Raw genomic sequence first — 21,674 nt, 5'->3', positions numbered from 1 at the left:
GCCTGTTAAAATTTCTGGGAATTTTGTTGTTGGCTTCAGTGGAGCCTGGATTGCAAGATATAAACATTAGCTCACATTTTCATAACAAGACAGCAGAGGGTGAGTTGTGTCTCTGACTCCCTGAATTGAAAGGTCTGTTACATTTCAAACTAGTGATAGAAATGCATGGTTCTTTGTCTGGGATTGCCCAAGGGAAAGAAAGTCTTTCAGGTGTGCAGCATTGTACCTGATTTCAAAGTAATTTCATTAGCCACCAGTACAGGGGCCTGCAAGAGCTCCATCCATCTCCAGAAAGAATGAGCTATGATTGTTGACTAAGAGTTGTCAAAAGCATGTCACTTTCACGCTCAATTCAAACTTTATATTTTAATGCAAACATTCTGAATCTTCTCTCTTATTTTTTTTTTTTTGGTAAAGATAAAATACAGACAGCTACTGGCAAGCAAGCTTAACATGGGAAACATTAGCATGTCTCACTTTTAACAGTGAAGTTCCCCTTAAAAGTTAAACCTGATCTGAACCTTGGCTCCCAAGACAAAAATTCTGTAGCTTACTTCATGTGGAGCACATTATGTTTGGCTCTAAAACAGTTTGTGTCAAAAACAATTATTTCTCTTCTCTAATTGCAGTCACAATAATATTATATGCTGAGAATATGAAATAAATATATGCAACTTTCTGACTGCCTGATGCTTTAACTGCTTCACCATTTAATCATTGCTATTAAGTAATAAGGTGTAGCTATGGATAACTATTCTGGATAGCAACGTACATTGAATGCGTTGCACTCATCCCTTTTCATTTTGTCCTGATATATTACGTCCTGATAAATATACTCATGCTGGTTGCCCTTTACAAATGATATTGAATTAATAAATTTAATTTTGCTTCACTATTTGTTTTCTCTAAGTCATTTTATAACTTTATAATTTAAGATCTAAAGAGCATACACAGTTTTTATGTACCTTTTTAATTTGGGTAGAATTACACAATCATAGAATCACAGAATTGTAGGGATTGGAAGGGGCCTCCAGAGATCATTGGGTCCAATCCTCCTGCCAAAGCAGGTTCCCTAGAGCAAGTTGCATAGGTAGGCATCCATAGGAGTAGGTGATTTTTCTAGGAGTCAATAAATACATGTACCTGAAGACTCTAGGGCATAATCCCTTCTGAATTGTCCCCTGGAGCTGTAAGAATGGTACAGCTGCAAAATGGGAACCCTACAGTCTCAGCTCAGACTGATTCTGACAAGTGAGCTGCAGTAGGGGATACCTGCCTGTCCATGCAGACAGAGGGCAGAGGCAAGGACACAGCAGCAGCTCCAGCTACTCCATATCCCATGCCCTCCCCTCTTCCTCTCTCCTCTCCCTCCCTCACCCTTCCCCCTCCCCTGCAGAACCAAAAAACAGCATGTCTGATTCAAACTGTAAAAGGTTTGCCGGTTTGCCTGTACTTTATATCCCTGTCTGCTAAAAGCCCAATTTACACCAAATGGTTTGACCTCAGTATGACTTCTGACATTCCATCCTGCCTTTAAAAATCATAATATACCCACTTCTGTCAAAGTTTGAGGGAAAAACAGGGTATAATGAAACAAACTCTGGTGTTTTTGGTTTTTAAGGTCATGCACATCTACACTGCAGACTTCCTGGGGCTAAGACTGTAATGTTACCACACTTAGCACAGATTGCCCAGTGGTTAAAGACCAGATTAACAATACAAGGCACATGAATAGGAGACATTAATAACAACATGATTGCGTTTTATAATCTGAATGTTTTGTTTCTCAGTAAATTTTAAAATATTACTGTTGTAAAACATAGAATAATAATGATGAAACCCTAAAGGGAATGAGTATGTTTAGTACTATTTTGAGAAAGACTTGAAAAGCACTACATTATTTGAGAACACAATTTTTTTTCCATTGAATTTAATACATATAATTAGAAGGAAAATAAGATAAAACCCTGAAATAACATAAGAATAAAAGGTGATCTTATGTCTAGTCACCTGCCAATTACTTCTACAAAGAAAAGCGAGTAAAATAAATACAAAATCTTAAACATTAAAGTCATAGAGATACAGTTGTAAATTTAAATAGGAAGAAAATGAAATTCAGGAAAGAAGATGCATTCCCTTTCTGCCCTCTTCTTCGCTCAGGTCGCACAATAAATAATTCTGTTAAAAAGCCAATCCATTAAATTACTTTATTTTTTGGGGGCACTGTATATGCTTTTTTTCCATAGATCTGCCAACATACCTTCCCAAAGAATTGCTCCTGAAGTCCTGGACCTCTCTTAAATGGCAGACAAGAATCCCCTATGAATTAGATTGAGACCATCATACTCATTTTCACTTATAACCAGATCCAGATTTGAACTTAGTTTTTCAAAGGTGGAAGGCTAGTAGAAGGCAAGAATATTTCATGCTTTAAGGGGAGGTAAATTTACCTCTGCTCTACAAATGACATAAAGTAAATCCCACAGAAATTTGACAAAAACACAGACTCAGATCACAGTAAATTATATCACTTGGCAGCTAAACTGGAGAACTAAGTCCAGAATTGCCAGCAAAACTCAAGACACACATTTGGATATATGGAAAGCTTTGAGATTTCTAACAGAAAGGAGTATGCACAGGCATCTTATGAGACTCATAAAGAATCTTATCAGTTGGAAAGGAGTGTGTAAATTCTAAGGATCAGATGAAAGTTTTTTTACGTTTTTTCTTTCTTTCTTTTCTTTCCTTTTTTTTTTTATATATATTTTTTTTAAATAAAAGCATTCAAAAGGAGAAGATAGAACAGACAGACCATCTGCAATGTAACCACATAAAAGACCCCTGGGCAAATCCAAACCCATTAGCAGAAGTGCTTGACAAATCTGCCAAAGGGCCAGATGCTGCTTATGGAGGAGTCTTTTTCCCTCCTTGTCATCTGGATCCTCTGACTTCTGTTCCCAGAGGGGGACAATGATGACTGGTACTCAGCCTAAACTCTTTGTAAAGAGAACTGAAGCACAGGAATTAGGCTACCTTAAAATAAATAGATGAGACCAAGTCTGAAATATTAAAAGGAAAACATTCTGAACATGCATACAAGTCATGTGTATAACATGCAGATGTTAGAAAACAGAAAGCAAACTTGCATTTACTTTATTTCGTTGTGGTCTTTATCTATGATTTTTTTGCAGGTCATTCTACTCATTTCTTACCTTTTTTTTTTTTTTTTTTTTCTTTTTTCCTAATGACTGATCAGGGTCTGGCAAGATGGCAAAGAGGTGATTTTCAGTGTGCTAAATACTAGCACAACATACTAACTGCATGGTGTAAGTTAAGTACTTACAGAACACATAGATTGACAGATGATATTTAAAATATATCTGAACATGTGAAATATCTAGCCAATGAATTACACCTGAAAATATTTGAGAAAAAAAAAAAAAAGCAGTTCTTTTAAACAGCAACGTGTAACAATCTCTGAATAGGGAATTTGGATCTAACTGGACAATTTTTTAATATTGCATTCTTCTAGGAGCTTATTCATCTGGATTTGAAATGTAAAGTAGGTGGAACCAAATACTTTTATTATTCAGGCTCACCACTGGTAAAATATATTTGGATTATCTAAGAGGTCAAAGAAGCTGGAACAGAATTTGAATTAGCTCTCCTGTGTGCTGCTGTAATGTGATATGACAGCAAAAAATAGACTATGGAGAAAGAAAAAAAGAAAGAAAGAGAGCCCCTTCTCATTGTGATTAAATGTGCTGAACTTGAAGAACCAACACTGTCATTTTATGTCTTGAAATCCAGTTGAATTTTAGGAAAAAATCTGTAAAACTATTGGTTTAAGTAAACACACTTGCAGGCATAATCTCAGCTTATATTTTTTCACTCAAAACCAGTATTTCCCCTATGCCAAGACTCAAAAATATTCAGTTCTGATTAATATATTCTTTAACTCAGAAATATATGTACTTGTTTTCCAACTCTCTGAAATTCAAGTAGACTTTGTATGAAAAAGTACTATGACTTTGCAGATCAACAAATTCAGTCTAAACTGGTCACAATGAGCAGGGGTGGGGGGATAACAGAGAGGGAAAGGGAAGTGTAATGAATGCTTACTTTTAGAGGCCAAACCCTTGGACCTCACCTCGGGGCACAAAGCACCTCGTTTTGCAGAGCAGCAATATACTCACTTTACACAGAAACTAATTTCAGCCTACCAGTGACTGCCAGACTGTCACCTCGGAACGGCTGGCAAACAAGAACGCCTGGTGGTGAGCTAACGCACACTGCCTGAGCTAATAACACAACATGAAGAACAGGCAGAAAAGTGAACTTAAATACCAGTCTATGCAGCTGGTGACAGCTCAGGCTGTATGTTGGGCTGCCAGTATCCACACCATGATTTAAGAGAAGCAAATTGTGTCATTTGCAGGTGGGGAGGACACTAGCCCACCACCCACACTGGTACCTGCTCAGTCCAAAATAGATGAGTAACAACCAGGTGCACACTAAGTCACTGGGATTGCTTCAGTCCTGCTCCCTCTGTGCACCTGCACCTCCAGATACAGAAAGCTGATGATGGAGAGTGACAACAGCCTTGCAAATGGACTTAAATTTTAACTCCTGCCGTCTCCATGTACATCACATTGTGTCACCTGTTTATTCAGTAGTAAAGGCAGTAAAACATGTATTATAATTTCTCTCTCATGGAATTAGCTGCTGGAGTTGCCCAACTTACATTGCAACAGCACCCGTGTATAAAAGGGAGAGAAGATAGCATTGGGAGAGCTGCCCTGTGCACTGTTGTACCTGTGCTGCTACCACATTGTTCTACAGTAATGACTAAGAGATTATATTGAGTATTTCAATGTGCTTGAAAAACTCTGATAATAAAATTCATATTACATTTGTTTATATGCTTTTAGGTACTGCTTATAGGTTGCCATCCCCAGTCAAAAGTTAGTACTGTGAGTGAGGTTTTTTGTGTCTACTTCTTATATATGAAATTTTGGAAAATGTTGTTGCAATCTTTTCATTTCTTCAGCTGTTCTTTTTCATGTTTAGTTGTTGCAGGTTTTCTTCATACTTAACCGCCATTAATACTTAGTCATTGACACAGCTTTAGAACTTCATTTCTGCAAACCTTTCCCAGCCCTCACACAGAGAACCGGCTTGCATTTCAGTTGAAGGGCACTCACAATCCCCCTGTCTGGGATGGCAGAAAGCCATCCAACAGTAGCTCAGCATGTGTGAAGGGGTTTCATGACTGGGGTCTGCTAAATAACTTGTGCTGCTGGAGCTGACTCAGAAATCACAAAGCACTTTGGAAGTCACAATTAAAACTATTAATTATACAATTACATGGGGTCGTTCTACATGTAGACCTCCTCACAATTAACCAGAAACATTCACACATGGAAACTTGTTGCCTCTTATAGGGCACATAGAAGAGATGTGGACACAGAGATGTGGACACAGCAATATCCTGGGAGTCATTGTTATCATTCATATATAGTAGTAGTCTGTAAACTACTAACTACTCAAGATGGCAGAAAATTTTCACACAGATCAGTATGGGATAGCAAAAGGGACTTGATTTATGTCTGCTGGTTATAGGATACCTTGGATGAGATCCCCACTCCAAGAAATATGCAATATTTTTACCAAGTGAAATGGCTTAACAGTCTTATGTTTAGGACATGTACTTAAGATAGATAAGATATATAAGACATAAGGTCAAAGGTCATATACAGTGCATATATATAGAAAATAGCAACTATTTCTTGAAACACTGAAGTATAGATAGTTAGACAGCATTCAAAGGGATTTTAACTATTTTCAAAATACACTTTAGAGAGCAGGAATGACAGCATCTTTTTAAGGGAACAGAAAATAAATAAATACTTCTAGTTTACATTAGTACAATCCAGCATGTAGTTGATCAGTATTTTGCATTATTTACTCTATCTCATTAATAAGACACAGTCCAATCAACATAAAAATAAACTCAGAGCTATTAAAATGTGTTTCTTTCTTTCTTGGAGAACTTTTTAATTTCCAGATGTACTATTTTTCTTTCAGTTTTTTGTATAGGTTTAAAATTATTAGCAGTGGTTGGTTCTTGCATTCTAGTAGCACAAATGCATACTAGAAAGCACTTACCTTCATAATATGTGGTGTTAGACAAAAATTCTATGCAATTGCACATAAGAGTAACTAAACAATTTCCAAATTATTACTTCTACTAACACCTCTGTCAAAATCTTGTTTATCCTAGTCTTTTTTTTTTTTTTTTTTTTTTTAAAGGTTATGTAAGTTTCCAGTAACTGTTCAAAACTTCTTGTTTTTTCTTCTTGCTTTTGCTTGTTTCAAAGTCTGACCCACAACCGATTCAGGTTAGTGGAAGTCTTGATACTGACATGATCTGGCTTGGCATCACACAAAGAAATTATTTGTAATATAATAGAAAATATGTTATGCCTGATTTTAGCAACAACAACAACTACAACAACAACGACAAAAAAACAAAACCACACAGGAATTTATAACAGAGGAAAAATATAAAAAATACAAAAATACATTAATTTTATTGTTAAAACCACAGAGATCTGTTAATATAAACCATTCCAATACTTCTCTGTGATGTCATCAGTTACCATGTGTTTGTACTCTAAATAGATTATTGCAATTTCTGTAAACATATCATATATATTTTTAGAACTCTTTGGGGGCTTGGTCCAGAGCCAATGAAAACCAACGGGCAGACAGTGACCAGCTTCAGTAGGCTCTGGGTAATCAGAAGACCAAATTTCTAAAGTTAACGCATGAGAACATCAGGGTACAGCAGGCAAAGAGACACCACACAGACTGCTCCAAAAATAGGAAAGACTTGTTCTGCCTGCAAACTACATGCCTGAAAAACATACAACACACATAGCAAGACAACATACTTGTTGCAAGTGCCGTGTGATGGTCATGGATGTTGTATGTTACAATTACGTGTATCTGCGCTGTCATCTTGCTAACTGTATTACTTTGATTGACTCAAACTGCTGAAGTGGCATGCAGACTAAATATGTGCACCAAACCTTTAATAAGTAACAGATTTGTGTAAAACATTCTCTTGACTGCAAGTTATGCCTGTGTGTCCCAGAATGCAGCCTTTATAAGAAATCTTATTCCACAATGTAGTTATTTTAAAATTGGAAAATTTTGAAACATTTTTTGCCAGCCACTGTCTTAACTGAGAAGTCTGCGCTGGATCCTGCCAAATGTTTCTCTTAGGTGAAATGTTTATAACTATAGAGAACTCACTGACATGAATGTGATATTCTGACAATCACATACTGTACCTCCTGTTGACTGAATTTTTTTCTTCCAATTCCTAAAATTACTTGTGGCAGTCTTTCAATTTTAGCTTTATTTATTCTGCCTTTTCCTAGCAAATTCATGTTGCTGTATCTGTTCCTCCTTATAGTTTGCCCCAAACCCAAGAAATACTAGCAGCCAGTAACAAAGCATTAAGCGCCATTTTTTTTTTTTCTGGCTAAATAAAATTTTCTTTTTGCATGGATTCCCTTGTGGAACTGAACTGTTTTGCAGAACAGCAGAATATGAACAATCAAATAAATGCTTTCATTGGTGTATCTAGCTAGTCTTATGCTAAATCAGCAGTGGAGCAAGTAATTGCTGGTAGAGTCTGCATGGATACTCAGGAAAAGAGGAATACATTGTCCATAGAGAGAAGTGGTTCAAATAAATAGCATCTCAGAAGCATCTTCTACACATCTACTTCACTATGAGGTGAATGTGACCTTAGGAGTCTAAATTAAACTGTCATGCCAATATCTCATTTCCTCAGATGAAGCCCATTTATCACGTCACCATGATCTACAGATTATTAAGTGTGAGATACAGTGGTGCTACACTGCTCCTGACTCTGAAAAGTGCTTCAGTTAGCCTCTAGCTTAAATAAGCTACATTTGTCTCGTAAACAACAATTCGCTACCTTCTAATGAAAACTTTTAAGACAGATGAGAATTAAATGTAGGAGCGCATTTAGCTAAACAACAGATCAGAAAACTTGAGAGTCTGAGCTCATTCCCTTCTTACTGAACAACCAATATATATATTTTTTTCTGTTTTAATTGCTGTTACATTAATGGCAATTTCCATAGCTGTTGGTAGCTTTTATTGCTTGGCATAAAGGTCCTCTTCACTATGTAATAATAAACATTTATTGTTCATCTTCTGAGCTGCAAATAAATTGAAAGGTACTGCTGGTCTCACACTCCTACAAACTGGTAAACAAATGATTGGGTGTGCTCAAATGACCATGGGAAAGGCACAACAGCTTCTGTCACAGAACCCATCAGATGACCTGTTCTTCTTGTATTTGGGTTGAGAAGTTATTAGACCTGGTAAATACAGATAAGTGCAAGGTATCATAGAATAGTTTGGGTTGGATTATTTAATTCCAATCAGCCATCAAACCTGAACTAAGAATGTGAAGGTTCTGTTGGATAAATTAGCGTAAGTAAAATTTCAGGTTGTGTTTTACACAGCTCAAATTGTTATAAATGAAACACTTTTGATGATCTGGTTGTCCAGAATAAGGTGTAGGAGATACATATAATTTTCCTTTTTACTTTTGTTAAATGCACTGATGCCCATGGAAACCCTTTTAGGTAATGCACTCAGTGTTAGCATGGCTCTGGTATAGCAAATATCATGAAAACTGTATTTGTACAGTTTGTCCCAAGTTACAGGGGAATGAAGCCTTTGTCTCATGGATGCAATGTGAAAACTGTGGTAGCTCTTACTGTTATCCAATATCATCTATTTACTTGTTAATGCATTAACAACAGTAATTGTTTATGGACATGTATGTGCTATATCCTTAGCACTGTATCTTCACAAAACAAAAACAGAACTAGGTATCCAAATGCGAACAATGAAAAAATATAAAAGTCCATTTCTCATTCAGGGGGGTTGAAAGAGACTTTTAGGATGAAGGAACAGAAAAAGGAATGCATATCTTTTAAATCTTACAATGTGGTGCACTTTTAAAAAGGCGGGTGTGGAAGGCCAGAACAGCAATCATCTATGAAGGCCAGAACAGCTGCAATCTATGCTGAAAGCCTCACTGAAACCCACATTAATTTGAAATATTGGCGTTTTTTAAACATGCAAAAATCCTGTTTTTTTCGGACAGCCTATTTATCTGGCAACTGTGTCTCTGTGGATGTGATTCACCAGTAATCATCATTAGTGAATTTGCTTTTCAGCAATACATAGGAACAAACTTTGTCTAACTGGTACTTACATAATAGCTACTTCTCCAGGAAGAAAATGAACTGTCTCATCTGTCAGAAAAATCTTATTAATTCCTCTGCAGATTCTTCTATCCTCTATGAAGGGCAAAAAAGCCCTATAATCAGTGGACTAAGAGGAAGCTGCAGATGACTGATAAATTTTCCCTTTGCAGGGACTTCCTCTTCCTCCCCTCTCTATTTGATTTTATAACCCAGCAAACTAGATATCTTTGGCCAGATCTCAGTTTGTAATGTGACCTTGATCTTAAAGTAGAATTTCTGACAGGACTGGTAGGAAGGAGAAGGGAGATAGAAAGGGGAAGGGAAGGACTTTGGGCTAGCAGTGACATGTTCATCAAGCAGTCTGTTGTCACAAAGAAAGATGCTGCCCTGGGTTGTATAGCCAAAACCAATGTGTTGTAGCTGACAGTGAAATGGAGAATGGGACACAGTATTTACCATTTTACCGGACTTCACGTATATTCTAGTGTTTAACTCATTTTCATAGGAATATCTTGAGGTACGAGGCTGTAATTGTAGCTTACAAGTTTTAGGGCAACAAAATACTTGATTATTAATATTAAAAACACTTCTCTGATTATCTATGTAAAAATGGAGCTATAACAACTGCAAACAAGTTAACTTCCATGCATTGCACTAGTTTTCAGTGTTTCTTATATAATATTAAATAAAATGTAGGAGCTGTTCAGCATATTTAGGGGATCAGTACCATTTATACCTAGTATGTAAGACAATTAAAAGCAATGTGTGTTTATAGGCTCTGAACTTTTCCTAATCTCACTAGTGAATTTTATACATGGCCAGAGTGATGGAGTTGTCACCCATGCATGTCGCTTCTGTCTTGTCAGTCCTGTAGTATGATAGCCAGAAAGTCCCAACCTTTCTGGCTCCAGGAAGATATAATAATTTTGCCCAACTAGACAGCTACTTAGACATGCAGGGTGAATTTGATTATTTATTTGATTTTATTAATGCGTAAACAATCTGAGAAAGGTATTTACAAACAGCTCATAGGGGCTTGGAAGGGGTTTGCAAAATAACCCTCAAGAGACCTAGACAGAATTTGTAGAAGTAATTTGTGAGTTACAATTTGTGACAGAGATACAGAAGATCCATGCATGGCTTTTTGTGTGTTTATAATGCTGTGGATGCCTACCCACCATGACTTCAGTTCTTAACCACAGTTACCTGTGTGTGTCTGCAGTTTATCTGTGGAGATAATAACCATTTTTGTATTAAAAAAACAACACTGGTGACAGTTGACTTTTATTGTCTATATAACTGGATACTTCTAGGAAGCATTTTTGATATGCTTCATAGGTGTTTTTTTTTTTTTTCTTTTTTTTTTCCTGAAGGGAATTTACTAGTTACATCTGCAGTTTGAATGTTTCTTTCTAAAAGACGAACCAAGGCCAAGCAAGACAAAGAATCTGCTGATACATACATGTCACTCCAAGAATTCTCCTGACAAAGTTCCCACACCCAGTTTAATTACTTCCCTACTGTAAAAACACTTTCCATCTGCATTTATTGTAATAGTTTCAAATCCAAAACCAACACACTATAAAGCTAGCTAAATAAATGAATGATATTGGCCTTAGGTCCCAAGCCAGGAGCTATTCTGTAAGGCTGTGTGTCTCCAGCATTCATTTTTATGCTGATGTTTCATTTTATGTGCAATGTTTTCACTTAAGACTTGTTTAGAGAAGTATTACCTTGCTCCAGGCTTTCAAGTGTTATGTGCTGTGCGGTGCCCCCTAGCGCTGCTGCAGTCAAAGGCTGTCAGAGACTCCCTTGGAAGACCCAAGTCCCACCGCGGATCGAGATCTGACAAAAAATGTTTGCTGCAGGCTGTATACACAGCATTACACACACAGGTCAGGAACGTTAATTTCGACTGTTTCTGATATATCCTCAAACTGAGACCTTGGAGCTCCAAATGAAAAGTATTTTGGGTTTTCCTCATTAAAAAACAAACAAAAAAAAACTACCTGATTTCTCCTCCAATTCGACTATTTGTAACATGGTAACATGGTTTCCCTCTTACACTTGGTAGAAAAAAGGTTTTCTGTTCCTCACACCAGGTATGAAGAATTTAATTACAATTCTTAAGAAATTTCCCAATGTGCAGAGATAATGAGAGTATGCTATATCCTGGATCCTCAAGCTTGTTGCAATTCATAGTCTGATGAAACAACATCCATGGATTCTTCATAATTTTAAATGTTAGAGATATAACAGTCTTCTTTAAAATTACATCCATGCACAAGTATTGTGATAAGTGGAGATTTGTGATGCCATCAAAGTTCTTGGATAGAGCTTGATCTTTATAACAAAATTTAAACCAAAGCAGCTGGACAGCAGATACATTTTTCATTTATAAGTTATTAAATGAGAACCAAAGGACAAAATATGCTCCAGAGTATGCAAAACTACTACTGATTTCACTGGAAGCGTATCAGAACATTGAATTTTATATTCCCTTATATACATTCAGCTCTTACCGAACTAAATGAAAGACAAGGATGTATTCATAAGGGACTCGAGAAGCTAATCAAAGAAACTCAGACAGTGCACTGCATAGCTCAAGCCACAGATACTACATTGGACTTTAACATTACATGTGGCCCCCAGCTCCCAGAGGATGCTGCTGCAACAGTGACACAAAGCTGAGGATGGGATTTGGCAAACCTTGAATTACTTAGCTTTTCTGAGTTTTAATCACAATGTTAGCATGATTGCAATTTTTGTGAAAATTAAATAGTTCTATAGAGAAGCAAGACAAAGATAGTCAAAAAGCACTGCAAACCACCAAATCTTAAGAAAATCACCCACTGTGGCTCAACAGTTTACAAATTAACAGAAATACACAAACCTAAAATGATTGCTACTTCACCTGCTTGTACCTCCACGTGCAAAACATAGAAATTAAATGCATCTCCTGTTCCCCATATACATGAAATTAGAAAAGACAGTGTCTGAAATGTTTCATTTTAAAGAATACATGGCTTCTTCCTAACTTATAAACACAGTGCCATGCTTTTTGGAAGTGAAAAAAAAAAAAAAAAGTTTTGATAAAGGTAAATTTTCACAAATTAAGACAGAACTGCCCACACAGAAAATAAACTGTATTACTAGTAAACATCAGGTTTCTCAGAAAAGGGACAAAATAAGAAAAAAATAAAAGAAATTTGATTACATGGATTTCTTTATGATATTTCTTAGGATTTTCTTTTAAATCGAGAATCATAATTCAGCATTATGGCACAATTTATACTTATCAATCGTGATGCTAATCATCATCTCAAACTGAGGGAAAACCTTCTAGAGCAAAAAGCACTTAAAATTAACCTAGTCCTTCACTCTTTGCAAAGCAGGTCTCTCGCACACAGTGCTATGTATCTGCCGCTCAGCTCTGTATCATGCTGCACCACCAAGCTGCAGGCAGTCAGCACTTGCTTTTCGTTACCGTACCTGGTGTTCGGAGGCTCTGACACATCTGATTCTGTACACGTTTTCTTTACCTGCAAAAGCAAAGGATTTCCACAGTTACTCTCACTTGAAACACAACTTCCTAGCTTACCGTTCACACACATTGCTTAAAGTGGATGCAGCTCTGCTCACCATGATCTCTATAAAATACTTCCCGCATTTTACAGCAGCAGTATGCAGTACTAAACAGTGTGTTTCATTATTATCCCATGAACGGCTGCCAACTGCACTTCCCTAGGCTCCATTAGTATGTAAAATGTTCAGCTAAAATAGCTTGGGAGTAGCCTAACTGGGAACAAAGAAAGCAAAGAACCAGGTTCCCCACTTGGAAACCAGAAAGACATACTGTTCTCAGCTCAGTAAAGAAATGTTTTCCCTATTGATACTGCTTCTGTTTCCTGCTAAAGCTCACAATAATAAACACTAGATTTTGGGGCAAAGTGCAGTGCTAGCTAAATAATTCATACACTAATTTTCATTTTGTGAATCTGCTAACTGTATGTTAAATGTATTTTCCTAATGCATCAATGAACTTAAAACACAACATAGAGCATTTGCACACATATTTGCAATATATAATCACATAAACGGTAGTTTGACTTCCAGTACATTGCTGTTAGCCAATTAAGGGTGAAAAAAAAATCCATTACTTTCCAATAACAATATAAAACCGTTCTCTTACAGACCAACTATCTCTTTGGGATCTTCAGGATTTTCTGCAAAAAATTTAACTGTACCTTCTGGTAACCTAAACTTTTCATACCTTCAGCAGAGAAACAAGCATTCTGATCACTTGTGTGCTAATGCAGAATCCAGGGTTGTCTAGGAGGTTTCAAAATTCCATTTTACGGCCATCTAGAAATACTCATAGTCACTCAAATTCACTTCATGTGACTTGCACAATACAAAGGACATTCTGATTACAGTTAGCATGTGCTCAATGACAGTTTTTGAGATTATCTTGCATCAAAAGATTTTCCTATAACTTCTTGCTACTTTAAAAGCATTTTTGAAAAAAAAAAAAAAAAAAAAAAAAAAAAGATTGTGACCAACTCAATTTTGTTGAAGTCAAAACTACAAATATTCACCAGCTCCAAATGAAAAAGGATTAGGTTAATGCTAAGTATTTTCTTTGAAAACCTTGGCTGAATGCCATGCAATATCACTCAAAGATGTCAAGCATGGAGTTAAGGGTGGTCATTATTGTTCTTCATTTAAGTTCTAGATATTCAACACACAACATAGTTACATGCTTGGTTATTCATAGAAATCAGTTTTCAGTAGCAATAATGAAAGTTTCCCCAAAGAAAAGAACTTAAAACTTAAAAGAACTTAAAGCTGTATTTATTGCTATACAGTAACAACCAAAACATTAAAAAAGCAGAAAACACAAAGAAACTTCTAAATATTTTGTCTTGCTTGATTTTTGCTACAAAACCGTTTTCCGCCTATCCAATTATCAGTTTCATCACTGCTAATTTTCAGCCTCATGGATTTTTTCTTCAGTGTTCATATTGTGCTACTCCATGGACTTTGTAGTTTCAGCATATTGTGGAAACGTGATGGAGCAGAGACTCAGCCTGAAGGACAATGAAAGCCTATGTAAGTCTATTCCATAAATATTTAGACACAAACATTATTGCTACATATTTTTTTTTGTTCACTACATTATTAAGTGATACTAGATTTGAAATACATTAAAAAAATTGAGGTATAAGCACGGGATTGAGTACCAAGTAAATGCCCACAATTTGTGCTAAGGTACAAACAAGAAAAATACCCACTCAGATTAGTGTACTGAGTGTCAAAACTAGAGGCAATTGTTCAAAACAGTAATTCAAAATCATTCAAAGAAATTGATTTTGAAAGAGCCCTTCCTTAAGAGACAGGTGTGTACTTTCAGAAGCAGACTTTCTCAACAAGAAGTTATGGAGGGATTTGACCAGAAAATAATGTTTCAATTTTACATAGAAAATTTAATATATAAATGCATCTAATTAATGTATGCAGTAAAACCCCCAGTTAAGCTTTTTCCTTGTCTCTAACATATATTACTTCTGGGCTATTTTTGCCATCTCTTTGCTGTTAAGTTTACAGGCATTTACCTTTGTCAGTTCCCACCAATAGCACTTTGTCATATTTGCACCAGGGCTCAGATCTCAATCCCCAGGTCAGGAGAGTTCAACCACGCACTTCAGCCAGTGCTTGCAGAGTCTGACAGTCACCCAGAACATCCTAACACCCTGATTGTGCAAAGTGATGGCAGGTCCTTTGGTGGGCAATTACCACAGAAGCCCAAAGATAATTCAAACATACACTAAAGCTGTTTGAGCACTTCCGGCATACACAACACATTAAGAGCCCTGATATTCCTGGGCAGGGAAGAGAAGGACTTCTCCAAGTTATGCAGAAGTTGTGTAGTCACAGACAAGTTGTCCTACCCCTGCTCACACAACTACTGCCTCTTGTTTTGACCAACATTAAACAAATAAATTGAGATGACTGAAAGATTATGCACTACCTGCACGGTGAACATGGGCACTACCTGCATGGTGATCATATGAAAAAAAAAATATATATATATATGTATATCGTTATATCTTAAAAATTAGAAAAGCCACAGTCCACTTGTATCAAAAAGACTCACCTCCTGTGAGGTGGAACAAACCCTAGGGAGAAACAAAAACAAAAACAAAACAAACAAACAAAAAAAGAGTACTAAATGTTCAAGAATATTGCAATGAAACAAAATACTTGCAAAATAAGAATATTTCAAGTTATCAGCTTGGTATGTATGCAGTTTGTGATCATTGTCTGAGGAAGCGTGCAGTATGAGCACACTGTATATACTTGTCTTTTCCTTTGAGACTGAATGTAAACTTCATTATGCATCTTTAGGGTCTCTCTTTGAGGGAAAAGACTTAATAAATAAAAATGTTATTTCTTAAAGGAGGATCAGGCATGGGATTTTCTTTCAAGTGGCTGTATGGAATGAACACCATTTCACTTTAGGGCTACTCAAGTAGCAAAACATATTTTGTTATTCATAAAATTATGCCACCCTTGAAGGTGAACAGAAAATCACTGTGAAAACTTATGATCAAAGACTAAATATCATTTCCTTTGTCTTCAGCTGCACTGTTTTTCCTCTTAATCTGCTTTGCTGACTGTTTTCAAAATAATTAACTTTCACTAACACCACAATTATTTACATTCACATGTGTTAAATGTTATAAAAAGAACCTTTTTCTTTACTCCTACTCTGTTTTCCTTTTTCCCCCCCTCTGTTTACACAGGTTTTCTCACCATTTCAGTTATATGCTTGTTGAGAATCATTCACTAGAGTGGTAAGATATCAGTTTCAGTTGTTTTTGAATTTTACAAAATAGTGTTGAAATCTCCTACCCTGTCTGCCTACTACAAAATGCTTGAAATGTTTCAGCTAAAAATACTTAAATCCAATTTTTTAAGAAAACACGCTATTGAGTTCATATTTTGAGTCATGTAACTATGCTGTTGTGCCCATATGGCTTTAGTGCCCATAAATTCTAAGGCAGAATCCCAGAACTGGAAGTGGGTGAGTATAAGGTGTACTGGTACCCAGGGATCATCATCTCTGTGAAAGGGTGTCCAAATTTTTTTAGGTTTATAAGCTTCTAAGAGCTCTGTTTTCATACCATTAGTGGAGTCCTCTTGTAATCTGGCTCCTGAATTTTTGAAGACCCTATCTGTACTGAATGCTCTCGGTCTCAAAGAAGCTGGAGCCAAGTAAGAATTATTAATTACTTCTCTTGACTGCCAGAAGCACCTGTGGCATCAGGAAGGGGACTATCCTTTACTTGGTCAGTTCAATGTCCCTCCATGAAAACACCTGGGCAATGTCAACAAATAGAAAAATCCTGTAGCCTCAAATATGGGGAGGAGGAACAGGAGAAAAATCTTAACAGGGAGAGGGGACAGAAACTGTGATGCAAAAGAAGAAGAGGATCTGCAAGTAGCAAAATCAGAGATCAGAAGCCAGCTGAAAAAAAAAAGTGGCTAACATAGGGATTGGTGTGGATAGTGGAGGAGTACTACGGCTTGTTGGGGCAGGACAGAACAGCACATCTTGCTCTCCTCTAATAAGATTTGGGAGTAAAAACCATAATGACAAGCCTGTGCAATCACGGTGAAAGTCACTAGTAGAGTCTTTATTTACCAGTCTACACAGAATAACAGTATATTTCTGGTACACCATCTACACTGCACGTCTAATTAATGATCCAAGCTGGGAAACTATACTTTGAACTTACAAGATGGTGCACAAATGTTATGTTTAACCAGAAAAATGATGGTATAATTTGCCTCAAATTGGTGACAACTTTAGTCAATGTTTTATACAATTTCTGCCTTAATTTCTGCCTTGGTTCTTCAGATTTCAAACATAAACACTGTTTTAAGTGTCTGATACTGTGATGGCAGTATGAAAATGAGACGTATTTATTAAACACCGAAGAACTTTGGTGAATGTATCTTAGAAATATCTACAGGACAAAGAATGATTTTATAGTCATTCTGTAATTTAGGTGCTTCATGTTTAACAAGTATAGACTGAGGAACATAAAAAGAAAAATCTAACTACGCATTCACTGAAAAAAAAGTAGATATCCCCTGGAAAGCCTAGTGTGTCATGTAATAAGAGCCACACCATAATGCATAAGAGACTAGATTTCCACAGGCCATATTAATTCTGGCATTTCCTTGCTTCTGATGTTTTCCTTTGCAACGTTAACATCCTTTTAACATGATTTTATTGGACCTCATTACACTAGATGTTAAACCATGAACTGGTCCTGCTCTGCGAGGTGTTCTCGCACACACACTCATAGTATTAAACTCATAATGCAACACAGGTGAGAAATCCCTTCTAGCACTTACAGTAAGCACAGCTGAAAAATCTTGCAACATCAGCAGTAAATTATTCTGGCAATTAATCTGCTGAGCTCCCTCACCTACGACATAAAATATGGTCTTGAGCACCCCTCCCAGATTGGTGATCATGGGGAGCCTGCAATGTTTTGGGTCCGAATGAAGTAGCTCTGCAAGGTGGAGCTGTGGAAGATGTGATATCAAGGAGACAAGAGTGAAGAGGGAAAAAAACTTTGCAGATGCAAAGACATCTCAAAGCATATCTACATGCTCGTTCAGCCTGTGGTAATGCCACCTCTGATTGGTCTGCAGCATGGGCACACCAAGTGCACTTCTACTGTCTAGATGCTTCCCTACAGTAAGTTACTGTTGTGTGAAAGCTCACCAGCTCCTACTGACCAGCAAGGGAGAGGTCCAACTCTGTGGAATGAGCAGGGAAGGATGGGGAATTCAGGGGAATATTTAATGGACATATAGGAAAAGAGTTTAGCTCAGGATGTCTGTGCAAGTGAAGAGTACAGTAGTTTATATTTTTTATGTGCTGACTTCAACACTCCTTACATACAGCTCTATAACCATCTTGATGATAAAATCCTTATAAAAGAGACTGTCTGTACAATGCCTAGTATAACAAGGATTTCCTTTGCTATCACGACACCCTTCATTACTACTATAAAACAAATAAATTAATAATTTATTGGCCTGCAAAAACAAGGCAAGGACTAGCTTAAAGATACAGTGCTAAGGTATAGTAACAAGTTGTAGGCATTCTATACATGTGTATGTTTTTAAACTGATTTTAAGAAAATATACAAATATTATTGAGAATTAAGCAGGCTTTTGATGGCCAAATTCAAATAATACTATAGCTATGCATACATATGAAGAGAAAATCTCAGTGAAGATTCTCCAGGGAGAAACAGAAATGCTGAAGTCATTTAGAGAAATATCTGAAAATAATTCTAAATAATCCCAAATTCTCAACTGAATTTTTCACAGTAAATCAGTTATGTTACGCTTCTAAGTCTCATCAGGGTTTCAGTTACTTAAGACTAATAACAATAAAATTTTACAATATAAATTTATATGAAAGTATAAATAATTAATGCAATGCTTTAGTTACTTACCATCAGGTATTAACTAGGTTTCTGACTTAGTTAAAAACTCAAACACTGATTCTACTGCTGAGTGACAGATCTTGACACATATGCTTTTGTCAATTTTTGTACATTGATTTTTTTTTCACTATTTTTTTCCACAGTGAAGAACTGTACATCATTGTATTTTATCTGAATCACATCCTGAGGTAGATTTATTGTATCTCGGTGGAGCTAAAAATATAACAGCTCTAATTTCAATGGAAGAATGAAGGGAAAATTGCTATAAGAATCAACTTAACTTCAAGAAGAAATTTGAAGAAATTCACTAGATTAAATTTAGTTAAGTATTAAAGTTCTGGTTTTTGTTTGTTTGTTCAAGTTTTCCATTAAATCCTTTGTCTGCAACACTAACTACAGTAATGAAGAGGGATGGCTCCTGGTAAATTTTTGTGCTTCATAGCCTCAGCTTCTCTGAACATTGTCTATACTAATTTGAAGAAGGCATTATCACTGACAAAGCATGTTGAGCATCTGTTAAATACTTCCACTTTTTGAGATGACTCTCTGTAATCACTTATAATCACCAATTATCATTGTAATCACCAATATTTCAGATCTCCTGAATAGACCACTGTAGATGATAATGAGAATGAAACTTTGACAGGAACCAGCCTGACAGGCCAAGAGGCTGCAATGCTGTGTTGTATTTCCCACAGATCTTCTTGCACCAGGCTGGAACGATGACTATTGCCACACTAGAGCCCTTTGCTGGTGTGCACAGTACATAGGAAATGAAGTAACAAGGGATTTAATCAATCCAGGTAAATATATTTTTTCATACTTACTTACTGACCATAATGACTGTTTCTTTCAGGAATATTTCACAGTCTTATGGCGGACACAAATCCTGGTGCTAATTACATCAGAAGGATTTACCTAATATAAAACTGGGTTTGTATTTGCGAAGTTTTACAGAAGAAGGTCTAATTAAGATGTATTCATGGCATAAACTGATAAAATCTGAGACAACCTTACCTCCTAAATTTTCTCATTCATAGGCTATCTTTAGGGTCAAAACTTTCCTTCCCTGGTACTTTCTTACCAGTGGAAGGGTTTCATACATGTTTGTTTTTGCAAACTGATTAATGGGTTCACTCAGTTCAGAGTTCTAAGCTTCTTTCAGTTTTTTTTTTTTGTGTTTTTGTTTGTTTTTTTTTTTTTTTCCTCTTTTATATATATACCTGAAAACATTTTTAAAACACATTTTAAATTGTCTTTGGCACAAGTGCACTTTCAAAAATATCAAAGGGTGCGATGGTCTAGTCGTAATTTAAGTCATGGGACTCTGTAAAGTACTATCTTCTTGCAAGGAAATGCCTTTACTAATACACTGTGGGGAAAAAATATATATATATATTTTTTCTTTTTGTTTGTTTGCATTAGATGAAAGAAGGAAATATACCTTTCCTTAACTGGTGGAGCAGGCAGGGAAAATGCCATACCACAATAGCACTTTTTGTTTCAGCATCAGTTACCTAATAGCTCAGAGCTTACAGAACACTTTCCCCTGCCCTACTGGGAGGATGGGCCATTGGGTTGGCTTCTTTCCCAGAAAGAAAGAAAGGAGCTAGCTCCCCATTCAGCAGTTGCAAAGGCAAGGAAGCTCCACCAGTCTGGAGTAGGGAGAAACTAATTTATCGTCCAAGTCAGGTTCAGGAAGAAATACTAAAGTACTACCATACTACCACTGGAAAACTCTCTTACCCCACTTTTTTTTCCCCTTTCTTTCACTCCCTCTCTTTCTCTCTCTCTCTCCCTTTTTTTTTTTTGACCGTTTGTTTTTTAAAAAATGAAGTTAAGTCTGTGGTCTGCTGTTGTCTTGTCAAATCAGCAGTATACATCAGTGCAGCTGAATCTCCAAGTACTACTTCAGTGCCTCCCCACTATCTACAAAGTGGAAATCAGCTAGAAGATACTGAAAAACACTTACTGTTTTTATTTCAGTTACGGTCCCATGATCTCTCTCAGACTTGCTATAATCCCACCATTTTTAATTAGTTTTAAGTGTATTCTTTTTTAAATCTAAATATTCTTAGCTATCATTGATCTCTTTTTTCAGCAGAGAAACACAGTGAGATACAGGAAAAGAGCCATGCTATTCACTGCTGTCTACATTTAGTCTTGTGATTCCCCAGCTCCACAGATACATTGTAAGGAAACATACTGAAAATGCTTTAGAGTTATCATTCGATATTTAAAGGAATAACAAGTTATCTCCTGTTATATGCATAAAATTCAGTGCCCCCTCAAAAAAAAAACTGAATTATTTTCTTTCCTCCTGCTTTTCAAAACTAACTAGGGCCAAAAAATGCAAAGGAAAAAAAAAAAAAAGTAAACTTTGAAGCTGAAATTTAAAGCAACGAAAGTCAGGAAGTTCAAAAGTTAACGTTCCTATGGCTGTGTTAACTTGGCCATGTTGCAAATACATCATGCAAATACTTCAAGTTATTTTGTTAAAGGCACATAGTACTGTGCCATAAAGCATAATAAAACACACTGTTTTCTTTTCATGTGGAAACCATCTTGTATCAACAGTGATACAGTGTCCAGTGCTAATGCTGATTTCTCTACCACAAGACAAGTACCTCTACCACAAGGGGCCTCCCTGTTCTGAAGATGCTGATGCTTCTTTGGGGTCCAGCTTTCTCTTAGCTCACCCAACAGTCTGCATGCTGACCTTCCAAGTAACAACAGCCAATTTCTTTCCTGAGATTGTTATCTCACTGTAAAATAACACCTTTCCCCCACTAATATCAAAGAAAATTCGCATCAC

General features: G+C 36.5%; 1 protein-coding gene across 11 annotated transcripts in view; it reads right to left on the bottom strand.

Annotated features, from left to right (window-relative positions):
- The window catches only part of EYA4 (EYA transcriptional coactivator and phosphatase 4), a 156,982-nt gene that overhangs the window by 62,543 nt on the left and 72,765 nt on the right, over window positions 1-21,674 (bottom strand). For 10 of the 11 annotated variants that reach the window (XM_082756833.1, XM_082756834.1, XM_082756829.1 and 7 more), the window contains one exon: window positions 12,816-12,865. In XM_082756833.1, the coding sequence (XP_082612959.1) occupies window positions 12,816-12,865 (50 nt within the window). Of the gene's footprint in view, window positions 1-2,260; window positions 2,320-12,815; window positions 12,866-21,674 lie in introns of those variants that run through there. The other variant, XM_082756839.1, reaches the window with a different exon arrangement.

This window comes from Aythya marila, assembly GCF_965140915.1.
Source record: "Aythya marila genome assembly, chromosome: 3".
Classification (NCBI taxonomy): domain Eukaryota; kingdom Metazoa; phylum Chordata; class Aves; order Anseriformes; family Anatidae; genus Aythya; species Aythya marila.
This window is presented reverse-complemented; position numbering and strand designations above follow the sequence as displayed.